General features: G+C 40.1%; 1 protein-coding gene across 1 annotated transcript in view; it reads left to right on the top strand.

Moving 5' to 3' along the window:
• Nucleotides 1-13,650, top strand: part of LOC104951262 (myosin heavy chain, fast skeletal muscle-like) — a 103,711-nt gene that overhangs the window by 10,507 nt on the left and 79,554 nt on the right. Inside the window, exons 5-12 of the mRNA XM_010777901.1 lie at nucleotides 5,875-5,902; nucleotides 5,991-6,102; nucleotides 6,175-6,267; nucleotides 6,404-6,467; nucleotides 6,670-6,768; nucleotides 6,856-6,959; nucleotides 7,358-7,496; nucleotides 7,583-7,701. Coding sequence (XP_010776203.1) covers nucleotides 5,875-5,902; nucleotides 5,991-6,102; nucleotides 6,175-6,267; nucleotides 6,404-6,467; nucleotides 6,670-6,768; nucleotides 6,856-6,959; nucleotides 7,358-7,496; nucleotides 7,583-7,701 — 758 coding nt within the window. The remainder of the gene's footprint in view (nucleotides 1-5,874; nucleotides 5,903-5,990; nucleotides 6,103-6,174; nucleotides 6,268-6,403; nucleotides 6,468-6,669; nucleotides 6,769-6,855; nucleotides 6,960-7,357; nucleotides 7,497-7,582; nucleotides 7,702-13,650) is intronic.

Below are 13,650 nucleotides of genomic sequence, written 5' to 3'. Positions count from 1 at the left end.
AAAAATAATAAAGATAACTTGCGATTACTTTGCAAACATCTGGAAAAAAATTGAGCATTGTAGCTTTGACATGATAGAATTGTTTACAGCTATATAAAACTGCACTGCATTAGATGTTTACATATGTACCTAATAAACAGGTAGCTTCATGTTTGTTATCATGAGGCAAGAAAACACCCTTTTTCAGTACTGCAGCACTGTGTCACTGTCACGGCTATTTTGTTGTTTGTCTTTGTTTTTTACATGGGAAGTTACTTTTGTATTCTAAAACTCAACAGTTATATGTCCAGCCACAAATGAGGCAATCTTACATAATGAATCACTGTTTGGCAGGTGTTATTAGAGAGGGGGTGTTTCTGGCTTTCAGCACACAACAGAAGGTGAGATCTAAGGCCCCATTTACACGGGAACGCAAACAAACCGAATTTGAAATCAAAAAAGTCTTCGGTTCACACGGATACGGCTCAATAAACGTGTCCCTTCACACGAGACCGCTCGACCCGCTGGAGACGCTGTAGTACGTATGCCGGGCCTGTAAGTGGCACTGTACTTCCGCCACAAAATACACCAAAAGCAGCGAAGAAGACCCCCCCCCGAGCATGGTTGCCATGGTTGCCTGAGGCCTGTACTACGAAGCCGGATTTTCGCTTAGCGAGCTAACTTCAGGGAAAACTCTGGGTTTCCAGTCCTACAACGCTTATTCTCTTCTTACCGGGCTAGATCTCCATGGTAACTTATGCTGAACGGCAAACCTGAGGGCTGAGGCCTGTACTACCGGGCTAGATCTCCATGGTAACTTATGCTGAACGGCTAGCCTGGTCGGGAGCAGATTTGGTTCCAGGATAAGAGATCAACTCGGTGAAAGCACCACCTGCTGACCAATCAGAGCTCCGTGTGCGGAGTTTAAAGCTATCAAGTCAAATTACAGTATAAAGGAAATACAGAAAAACTGCCGTTGCAGGAAAGACGGCCGGCAAAAATCAACTGACTGAACGTGAAAATTAATATTATTGGCGATCATTTATAACAGCTGTCCCCTGCCACCTTAACATAAAGCTGACCGGGGTGGTACAATGGTGACGGCCTCGTACAGCAGGTTTTTTTTTTAGCTGGATTATTACTTAACTAATTGTTGCTAAAACGTTAGTGCATTAAATACGTGTTGGATGTAATGATGAACATATGTCGTAAAACTTTAGTAGTCAAGACGGAGTAAGAGGCGGAAGTTAACCAGGATAACAAACTAATTCCTTATTAATATAACACCATTAAGAAAATTTGAACAGGCCGATAATACTATACTCATAAGTAGCATACTCTACGTGAAAAAGCGAAGGGGACAGTAATCCTCAATCTGTACTTAGCCGTACATTCAACTACACTATCTTGGAAGTAATAGATTTGACCGACCGTGTAACGGTATGGAAATATAACAGATGAGAAGGTGAATTGAACAGGTCGGTGTCCCAGCCGTAACTACATGTCCTCCGGGCTGTCTTCTGTAACAAATATGACCGTAGTATAAACTCTACGTCGGTAACTGCGCAGGAATTTGTCCTTCATCGACGACCAAGGGAGTGTTTTTCGTACCCAAAGAGTGAAGTGCCAAAACCTTTTATCGACCTTTATTCCGACAACTTTGTTTAGCACACATACGGCCATTTCTTCCTCAAGTCTCGCTCAGTATGTCGTACCTAAAGGTGAGAAATAAGTAGTTCGGTTAGTCATATAGTCTGTAGATGAGTCACCTCCTTCAGTTCAATTCACGGACACCGATCCGATCGGACCGGTTGGATATGAGGCACCAATGTGTTTGTTAGCCATCCTTGACACTGGTTTTACTAATCCAATTGATCTCCAAGTGCGGTGTAGGTTGGGGGGAGGAGGGGTGGTGGGTGGGCGGTCTTAGTGTCTATTTGTTTCGGCACGCCGCCCTGTAGTGACAGTGGTCTGGACGTAGATGTCCGACTGGTTTGGAATACAACACGTGTCTAAATACCCCCGGTCTTCACATGTCTGTTGTTGTTCAAGACTGCTACGCTAGGGCCCGTTTACACTTGGCCTCGTGTCCTGAGTTCTTGGACTGGCCCCGTATAAGCAGCTAAATATGACTCTACGGTGTCGTTTCTCTGCTAAGCACCCTCTAACCATTAGCGTGGCTCAAAAGCTCTCCACCTTACTTCTTGGCTTTCGAGACTACGTCTCATGCGATTACTTGTGATATACATTTTTTTGGAGACATAGGATATCAGACTGTTCTCTACTTTGTCTAGAGAAAGGGAGAGCTGGTGGCCGTACGTGTCTAGACAGTCAGGAAAAAGAAAGGATGTCGGATGTTTTGAAAAAAAGAAGAAGAGCACTGAGGTCGGTATCTACAGGAACTCAAGTGTCAATGCACCTAGTTGAAAAATATGTCTAGCACATGGTGAAACCAGTCACAGTGATCAAACTAGGGCGACACTGTAGTGTTATATGAGAATGACCTGTGTTTCCACATGTGTGACGTATAGCACGTGTTCTCTCGCGAGTCTAAAAGAAAGACGTTCACGAGTGTAGTCCAAAAATGTGCGAGGAGTGTAAAGACGTGGTATCCAGTAGATGATGAAGTATATACGGTCCTTAACAGTCTAGAAAAACACTATCCCTCTTCCAAGCCCGCTGCAACGAAACCATACCCTCACGCCGACCCACTAGGATTATTCTTTGGGTTACTTAGTAGAACAATACCCCCTCACCAGGACACGACGTAACGAATGGCGAACGCACGACTTTGCAGTCAGCACTGGGTCTGCTTAGGGCTGCGTTAACTCTCGAATTACGTCGTGACCTAGTACTCTGGGACAAACTCAAATGGCGCGGGCTGAGCAGACCACTCTCTCGAGACTGGTGCGTAGGTTTGTGTTTCCTTTGCTTTCGGAGGCGGCGTAGAACGTCCTTTTTTTTGGGCAACTCGGCGTCAATCCTGGCTTCGTTGACGACAGCGGAGAGGACAACACTATTCGCCCCCGTTAACTGCTGCGAGACCAATAAGTTGAGCCATGAGTTCGGTCCCAAAGAGACAGGACCGACTCACGCGATCGTTGTAAACTGGTTAGAGTCGCCTGGATGAGTCTAGACCTCTTCGCATGACTGTCGCGTCCAGATGGAGGACTTACTTTTCACTTGATAATTATAATCTGTTTATACTTCTTCAACAGTGTAGGGTACTGATTTGTGAAATAGGTCCGATTTTCGGTGGTATAGAGGTGGACGTCCCACTTGTGTCGCACCAGCTTTTTTTTTCACAAACCTTACACGATTGTCCCGACTAGGTATCTTCGGTAAGGTAGCGTATAGTGCGGCAACCTGTGACGTCTAGGAGGAAATCCTCGCCAGGGAGTCCGGGTTGATTGGGCGGTCCCGTCGGGCACGACTTTCTGTGCTCAGCGCTCAGAATCTTGGACAAAGGTCTAATGTTATCACCGTGGATTCACAAAGGCGAGTTAGAATTACCACACCTCGACCGCGGAATTTTACCTTGAATGGCATCGAGCGTCTTATCTGTCACTTACGGCGACCTAGGACGCGATTCCCACGGCACAGTGCCGGTCTATGCCAGTTCTTGAACGACAACCTCAGTTCTGTATGCCTTGTCTGGTATTAATGAGTACACTGTCAAATAACCTGGGGCTATCTGACCATATCTGTTGGACTACTACCCTTGAGTCTATTCTTATATACTAGTAATACTACACTACTCTTAACTATTACCTGGTAACTTGACACTGCGTTTACGGCGCTTACATGCATTACAATGAATCTGGGAGCGTCTTTTTTGCACCCGTTTTTAGGAAACTATATCGCCCGTTTTTAGGAACTAATAGCGCTAAATTTGTACGTCCCAACATAATACACTAAAGTACGCCACTTTGTACGGCCCTCAGTGAACGTTGTTATTACTCTCTCTGTCACGCTTTTTATTTAGCAACAGTCAAGTTTTTTTTATAAGTCGCCTCCTTGACAGGAATAAGTAAGAGTGAGTGTGCGTTGGATCGGTGATTGGCAATATATTGGGGGAAGTATAAGTTTGTGTTAATTTGTGTAAGTACAAATAAATAACATTTTCGTTACCTCAATAAAATTAGTGTGAGAGAGAGAGAGAGTGTGTCTGTCTGTCTATCTGTCTGTTCTGTCTGAAGAGGCGGAGTAAGACAAAAGTAAATGAGCCAAGCAATAGACTGGTCGAAGTTAAGAACATTCCGATGAGTGAAAAGAACTTCGGGGAGCTTTCCCAAAACCTCCAACTACGGAGCCACTTGCACTCAACAAACCGAAAGAACAGGCGTCGTCGTCTTTCGTAAAAGCTTACAAACTTACTTAGTTTCACCCAGCGTGGCAGCTAAAAGAGATTCTGCATACGAGTGTTGTGTGTCAACGTGGCCCCACGTCTTATCAAAGGGGGGTGGACGCACTTTCTGTAGCCCCATTGACGAAACGTGCCAGAAATCGTCGTCTTTACAAGCAACACGACTCTAAGGTGTGCAAGTGAGATGCCACCAACAAATGGAAGACACTACGCCGGTCGACTACTGCCAGTGCAGTAGTAGTAGTGAGTGAAGTGCAGTTCTGCTCAATTGAAAAAAAGAAGAGTGAAACACACCTTTTACGCCCTAATACGCCGGAAACTAATTTTATACGGCGGAAAATTTTTAGACGCGGTAAAACGACTAATACGCCGATTTAAGAGCGCTAGTGTCCTAGCGCAAAAAGACCTTCAGATCAATAGAAACTAGGCCATGAATACAATACCGTCTATAAATTCATTCGAAAGAATTGCGTTACAATATAACCAGTCTAACGAGACTTCTACCCTCNGATTTTTGGNGACACCAGTGTCACAGCAATATTTATCTCATTTGTTTCATTCCTTTATTACATTTCACCTGTTGTGGAAACATATATTGATCAAATTGATATGAAACAAATGAGATAAATATTGCTGTGACACTGGTGTCNCCAAAAATCCAAAAATCATCCTCATTAATTAAAGGTGGGGTATGTAATTTATTTCAGAAACACTTTTTGTTATATTCCATGGAATGCTCTTAACATCCCCGGGATGTTAAGAGCATTCCATGGAATATAACAAAAAGTGTTTCTGAAATAAATTACATACCCCACCTTTAATTAATGAGGATGATTTTTGGATTTTTGGTTTAAATTAGCTTGAACAGTCTTTGAATTGGAGAATAAAGAATATATTAACTAAATATCATTGAACCAGCTAAATTAACTGAGCAGATCATAATCATATTTCTAATTGTGACATATGTGTCACTCCGGGTTTACTGTGAAAGTTTAAGGTTAATGTCCCGATGTGACATTAGTGTCACAGCGTTATTTATCTAATTTGTTTCATATCAATCTGATAAAGACATGTTTCCACAACAAGTTAAATGTAATAAAGGACATGTTATGTAAGCATTTTAATTCTTAAATGGCTTGAATTTTACCTTTAGCTACAAAAAAAAAGCTTCTGAAATGTAGCTCGTTATGTCACATGTGTTAGTCTGGCACATGGACATCTTGAACATGTTGTTATGGGAACACAAAATCAGCTGGCCCATGACCCACCAGACTGTTCAGGGTGTGTCACTTAGGTACTTCGGTTGGATATAGACAAGGCTAAAGCTGTATAAGGAACTTTCCAGAAAATGTAAATGTCATGTAACACCTGTGTCACGGTGGGTCCTTATGGGTTAACATAGTGGTACTAAAGATATAATGAAATCCCTTTTATATATTATATATATATATTTATAAAGGATCCCATTGCTCACAATGACAGGGCCTTTAAGTCATTTTGTCACTGACATTAAGATTTATCATCAACAGATCGTGAGAACCAGTCTGTCCTGATCACGTGAGTCCTGTTGCGTATTAGTCAAAATGTATTTTATAATTCAGTCCATAAAAAATAGACAGGATGATTTTTTGTTCTGTATTCACAGTGGAGAATCTGGTGCAGGGAAGACTGTCAACACCAAGCGTGTCATTCAGTACTTTGCGACAATCGCAGTGGCTGGAGGCGACAAGAAAGAGCTCTCATCTAGCAAAATACAGGTAATCCCTCAACAAGATATAAGCATAGAAAATAAAAAATAGGAATGTGATGAAGGTGGCTGTGTCTTCCAGGGGACGCTGGAAGATCAAATTATTTCAGCGAACCCTTTGCTGGAGGCTTTTGGGAATGCCAAGACTGTGAGGAATGACAACTCCTCACGATTTGTAAGTATCAGCTCTCAAAATGGAGGCTTCAAACAAGCGACAGTAGATCCAAGAATAGCCTTCATCTCAAAGCCTTTTTTATAAACTTTTCACCTGGGCAGAAGAATTTCACAGAAGAATGTATGATCTTTCATAGGGTAAATTCATCAGAATTCACTTTGGAACCTCGGGAAAACTTGCTTCTGCGGATATTGAAACCTGTAAGTTTGTTTTTACACAGTAAAAATGTTCATTAAAATGTATAAGTAAAGTTAGGGCTTTTAATTGTGTGTAAAATGATGAGACTAATACCAGTTGATACCAAATTGATACCAAGTGTATTTCAAGTTATACATTATTTGTTTATCTATTCATTTGTTTATTTAGTTTTAAAAGAATAATGTGTTATATCATTCAATATAGATTTGCTGGAGAAGTCAAGAGTGACTTTCCAGTTGACTGAAGAGAGGAGCTACCACATCTTCTATCAGATAATTACTGGCCACAAACCAGAGCTGATAGGTATGCTGAGGACATTATATCTGTATCAGATTAAGATACAGTTTGTTGAATAAATTCATGATAATAAGTTTCTGTTTCTATGTTCAGAAATGCTTCTCATCTCAACAAACCCGTATGACTTCCCCATGATCAGTCAGGGACAGATCACTGTGGCCAGCATCGATGACAAAGAAGAGCTGGTGGCTACTGATGTGATCTATCTCTTGTCTATCACTTTCAGATGGTTACACATTAGAGTGTGGTGATTGGCGATTATCTTTGTGAAATGATGGGGTCTTTTCAAACCAAACCAGATTTGGTGATAATTGAAACAGTGAAAAGAAAGACACTGTCTGTTTTAGAGATTATAAGTTTGTTTATAGTGTTTTTCTGATTCATTAACAAGGCAGTCTTACTGGTGCTCCTGTATTTGCTAATTCATAAAGTGTATGTATTCAACTCAAATGGGAGCTAATAGAATACATCAAACTTGATTAAAATTACGACTTTTATACGCCAGTGCAGTCAACACTGTTTCATTTCCTGTTCTGACGGTGGCCATTTAGGAAGATAAAAAAAAAATGTTCCACCCTAATACTCTGTTTAACAGACTGCCACTGATGTGTTGGGCTTCACCCACGATGAGAAATTGTCCATCTACAAGCTGACCGGCGCTGTGCTGCACTATGGGAACATGAAGTTCAAGCAAAAGCAGAGGGAGGAGCAGGCGGAGCCCGACGGCACCGAGGGTAAGACTTCTCAATTTAGTTGTAGTAGTTTATTTGTTCATAATGAAAACATGCAGGTATTAATACAAAAAAATGTGTTGTCTCAGTGGCAGACAAAGTGGCTTTCCTAATGGCTCTGAACTCTGCTGACCTGTTGAAGGGTCTTTGCAACCCCAGAGTGAAAGTGGGGAATGAATATGTCACCAAAGGCCAGACAGTCCCCCAGGTACTTTGAGAGTTCCAATATACAGGATATAGATAAATAGGTCAAAACATTCATCCTCAAAATCTCCTTTGTAGGTCACCAATGCAGTTGGTGCCCTGGCCAAGTCTATCTATGAGAAGATGTTCTTATGGATGGTGATACGCATCAATGAAATGCTTGACACAAAGCAACCAAGGCAGTTCTTCATTGGGGTGTTGGACATCGCTGGATTTGAAATATTTGATGTGAGTTTGGATAATTAGGTTTATTTTGGTCAGTTTTATTTTGATATGTCATGTGTTAATACTTGTCTTTAGTACAACAGCATGGAGCAAATCTGCATCAACTTCACCAACGAGAAGCTGCAACAGTTTTTCAACCACCACATGTTTGTGTTGGAGCAAGAGGAGTACAAGAAAGAAGGGATTGACTGGGAGTTCATTGACTTTGGTATGGACTTGGCAGCCTTCATTGGGCTCATTGAAAAGGTACGGTACACCATGTCATTTATTAAGAACTTAAGAAGTAGTCCTATATTTAAACATTTACTTAAAAGCTAGTGAAGTAGTATAACTTGGCATACAATGGAAAAACTCCATTAAAGAACAAGTCTCTTGAATTTGTACATACCTTTCAGTACTTGAATGACGTAATGCTTGTTTCCTAGTCAATGGGGATCTTCTCCATCCTTGAGGAGGAGTGCATGTTCCCATAATCAACAGAAACCTCTTTCAAGAACAAACTGTACGACCAGCACCTGGGGAAGAACAGCTGCTTCCTGAAGCCCAAAACAGTGAAAGGGAAGCCCGAGGCGCACTTCAGTCTCATGCACTACGCCGGAAACGTGGACTACAACGTCAGCGGCTGGCTGGAGAAGAACAAAGACCCTCTAAGCGAGTCTGTGGTGCAGCTTTACCAGAAGTCCTCTGTCAAAATACTGGCCATGCTTTACGCGAGCTTCTCCGGGTCAGATGGTGGGTTCCGGTGTTTACACATTGTAGGGTTCTCCTGAATGTTTTCAGTCCTGCAAGTATAGCATTAAGAAATATTATTCAAGTGAAAGTATGCTATCAGGAGAGTGTAGTGGAAGTATCATGTTATGATATCAAGTTTCATTGTTTTTCTTTCAACGCATTAAGATTATTTTCATTACAAACTAATCTTCAGATTTATCCTGCTATTAATCGATGTATTCTTTGTGAGTGGGACCGTCACAATGTTTGATCAGCCCAAATGTCATACTTATCATCGCCTTAACATATTGCACTTACACTATAAGGCAAAAACTCATACTGACATTTGTTTAGCTGGAGCCATGACATCTATTTCTTAAAAAATAAGGTGAAGATACATTTTAGGTTTCAACATGCTTTCTAATATTTTCTTACTTTTTGTATGCAAGACATCTCAAATTGTGAAATAACACAAGCTGTTAGACGAATATAGTAAAGTGAAAAATACAGTCTCTTACCTCTTGAAGAAGTAGAAAGTTGATTCAAAAGAAAATACTCAAGCAAAGTACCAGTATCTCACAATTTTACTTGAGTAATTGTATACAGTATTAGCTACACCCCTGTTTCTGTATGCAAAATTGAGGATATGCAGGAATATAAAGTATATAAGTATATCAAGCAGCACAAGTGGGGTTAGGATTTCTGTTCCTGAGCAAATGGAGAAATATTCAACAATGTATCCATAAAAGTGAGAGGCTGTTGTTAATGTGTTTTAGTTTTAACATGTTTAGCTAACATGTACATCAATTATTTAATGAAGATAACAAAAAGAGGTTAATGCTATTTAAAAATTCTTACTACAACATAATGTTTGGTTTTAGAGGTAGGGTTTCCCTCTGTTCTTGTATTGTGCATTATTTATTAGTCTTGAAAAAACTGAATGGTGCCTGAATTCTATTGTACATCAACTAATAAACGTTATATTGCATTTGTATTATTTACATATTTGTATATGAACTTAAAACAGTAAAGGGGGGACATTGTTTTACCTTTTTCATTTATTCCACGAGAATCTTGGGAAGCTCATGACGAATCTGAGAACCACTCATCCTCACTTTGTTCGCTGTTTGATACCAAATGAGACCAAAACACCAGGTAGCCTATGTTAGATTTGCTCATTATAACATACGCTGTATACTGTATATAATATACCATTTTGGGAAGAAAACTAATTATTTTGTTCAACGTAGGTGATATGGAAAACCAGCTGGTTATACACCAACTCCGCTGCAACGGCGTCTTGGAGGGAATCCGGATCTGCAGGAAAGGATTTCCAAGCAGAATCCTCTATGGGGATTTTAAGCAGAGGTAATTGAAGCTTTGGATTCAAATCAGCAGTTTTCACATTCTTCATGCCACCCTTTAGGAATATCTGGCCTAGAATGACTGAAGGTCAGCCAAGTTTTTAAATACACTTTTATGGTGCATACAAGCTATTTACATATTTATAGCAATAGCCACCAGTAAATATGAACAAAATAAAAATAAACAACATGGGACAATGAGTTTTACAAGTAAGAATTTGGAGAATTAAGGTAGTGATTCTCATAAAAGCCTGTAATAAAACAAAGTATGTTGTTAACAAGATGGAACAGATGTGTAAGTTGTTGACTTGCCTGCAATATTTTTACTTTTAAAAAAAAAACTAAACATTCTAGCCTCTGATAGTTTTAGACTTCCTGTCTAATACTCAGAGTTCTGATTATTCCTAGTAAAGATACAGGATCCTGAACGCCAGCGCTGTTCCAGAGAAACAGTTCATGATAACAAAAAAGCTGCAGAGAAACTGCTGGGCTCCATTGACGTGGACCACACTCAGTACAAGTTTGGACACACTAAGGTTTGCATTCATTACTTTTTCAATCATAGAGACTAAATAAGCTTTGGCAGATTAATATTTACCTTTCATTTCAGGTGTTTTTCAAAGCTGGTTTGCTGGGCGCTCTGGAGGAAATGAGGGATGAGAGGCTGGCGCAGGTGGTGACCTCCACCCAGGCTCTGTGCCGCGGGTACCTCATCCGCTTGGAGTACCAGAAGATGATGGCCAGAAAGTAAATATGCAGCTTTTCTCTACTTCTGTGGCAAGCCGTTTTAGCATTTGATCAGTGGAGTTAAAGTAAACACAGATTTAAACAATTGCTTTTTTACCCTTACATATACTATAGCTATACATCATTCATGGATGTATAGCTATCTAAAAATGCAGTTTTACATTAAATATTGACATCACTGCCTAGAACAGTAAATGACTGAAATTACAGATATCTAGGATTGTATTTGAGATATCTGGAACGCAATTGTTACACATGAACTTTATATTTTAACGTGTAACAATTAGATTTTTTTAAATCTACAATTCCTAGTCCGAATTACTTTTCAAATATCAGAAAATAAGTTTACAGATTGCTCAGCCCCATATAAAAAACACATTTCACATCCAAAATGTGTTAATATGACATATCAGTTCAATCAGTATCAATTTATATATTTGAAAATGAAATGGAAGATATCCGTGTTGGTTATCGTTACTTGTAAAAAGAAGAACTTAGTGATATTGATATTTCAATTAGATCTCTGTATTCAGTTTTTACTTGTGGAAATGTAATTACTACTATCAAAAAACATTAAAAAAATGTTTACAGATATTCTAAATTAACATGTTATCTAGTAAAATAGAAACATTGCGATGTGTTTATCGCTTGTGAAAATCCATACTAGTCAGCTCCACAGATAAGATGGCAAAACAGCTTGCAGTATAACCTTTCTAATTTGTGGTTAAAATAACGTGTATGTGTTTTGTAGATAAAAGAAAATAGCATTATAGATTCAGACTTTTGCAGAGTAAAGTAATCCAAATCTGACCTGGACAGGGAGGCGATCTACACCATCCAGTATAACTTCCGCTCATTCATGAATGTGAAACACTGGCCATGGGTGAAGCTCTACTTTAAGCTCAAGCCTCTCCTGAAGAGCGCCGAGGCTGAGAAGGAAATTATCCAGATGAAGGTGGATTTCACAAAACTCAAAGAGGATCTGTCCAAATCAGAAAACCGGCGCAGGGAACTCGAGGAGAAAGTTGTCTCCGTTGTAAAAGAAAAGAATGACCACCTCCTGCAAGTCCAGTCAGTAAGTGATAACACAGAGGTAGAGGAGGGCAGGGTTTGTGCATCTTTGCAGATGTTTGGTATCTGTTTTTAGTCATTTTGTGGCTCTTTCAAGTCATGGTGGGTCACATTGTGATTATTTTGTGTCTCTTGGTAGTGGTTTTGTGTCTCTTTGTAGTGGTTTTGTGTCTCTTTGTAGTAGTTTTGTGTCTCTTTGTAGTAGTTTGTGTGGTAGTTATCCGTCTTGTATTAAAGTTGTCATCATTTTATGTGTCTTTTAATCATTGTGTTTCTCTTTGTTTTTGTTGTCTTTTAGTCTTTTAGTGTCTTTTTGTAGTCGTTTTTTGTCTTTTAGTGGTCATTTTTTGTCTCTTTGTTGTCTTTCTGTATTTTTTTGCAGTCTCTTTGTTTCTATTTCTTGTCTTTTGGGGTTTAATTGTAGTCTTTTTGAAGAGTTGTTGTGTTTCTTTGGCGTCCTTTTGAGTCGGCGTCATAAGTGTCACTTGGCTATTGCTATTTGAAGGGGTTTAGCTGTAATACTGGTGCACTTACTTTATATCAGGAGGCAGACAACCTCCAGGATGCAGAGGAGAGGTGTGATGGACTCATCAAAAGCAAGATCCAGCTGGAGGCCAAGCTGAATGAGGTGATGGAGTGACTGGAGGACGAGGAGGAGGTCAACGCTGAGCTGACCGCCAAGAAGAGGAAGCTCGAGGACGAGAGCTCCGAACTCAAGAGGGACATAGACGACCTGGAGCTCACTCTAGCCAAAGTGGAGAAGGAGAAACATGCTGTGGAAAACAAGTTAATGATGCCCTATGTATATTCAACCCAGTCTCATGGCATTTCGTGTTCACTAACATGATTTCCCCCTTTTTTTCGTGTTGCACAGCACGATTTGAAAAGCAATGTATTTCTACTGGTAATGTGTTTTACGTGCCTGGCAGCACGTCTTTTTCTCCGGGTCGGTGTGGAAGACCGGAAGCTGAGTGTGGTTCAGTAGGAAACATGTTCCTACTCAATATCAAGACACAATTATTGCTTTTATTTTAAATCGTCATAAATTTCGGACCTTTTGTTGCCGTCTTTGAGGAAAATAAATGGGGCCTCAGAGCCTTCAGGCAATACTGAAATCTGTATTTTTTAATATTTTTTTCCTTTCTAATAACACACTGTTATTTACTCACTAATAACACACAATTATCCTTGCTTTTATTTTATTGGCCTAATTTCCATAATCTCTGGCTTTGTGTTTGGGCGTCCGTCGGGGAACCTGATTATCAAAAATAAAAATAACCGGAAAAAGAACGTAGGCCTCTAGGAGTTTAGGATGGCCAAGAACTACACTACCATTATCCCCAGCTATCCGTTTAGGACTACCAGTACCCGTGATTAATCTTCAATGCTCTGGAATTGGATGTTGGAGCTGGCAGTGCACCAAGGTTACGCCGAGCGTTCAAACAGGCTGTTTGAAATGGAATGTAACCACGCCAGACACCAAAACTGAATCGAAGCTCCCCACTGCCCAGATACTACACACTGCTTGGCTTTGTGTTACGCAAATAGTTCTATGGGACGTTCTCTACTGAACGTTTTCGTTTTTTACCACCAATTAGAAGTTGCCAGTATTAAAACAAATATTTGGTGTTATCAATAGTATAACAATATTAAAAATGGGAAACGTTGTGCCTAATGGGCAGCAATTACAGTATACCACGTGGCAGCTCATGTTACTTTGTTAATCTACTCACCCTCCACAATCGCAGTAATTAACCTGGTATTTTAACTCATTATGGTGGTTATCAGATTACTGTTAATGATTTGAAATATAAAAACCCTGTAAATCAGACTTT

Source organism: Notothenia coriiceps, unplaced genomic scaffold, assembly GCF_000735185.1.
Source record: "Notothenia coriiceps isolate Sejong01 unplaced genomic scaffold, NC01 NC01_scaffold00000339, whole genome shotgun sequence".
NCBI classification, from domain to species: Eukaryota; Metazoa; Chordata; class Actinopteri; order Perciformes; family Nototheniidae; genus Notothenia; species Notothenia coriiceps.
The sequence above is the reverse complement of the archived record's forward strand: the minus strand, read 5'-3'. Positions and strand labels throughout refer to the sequence as shown.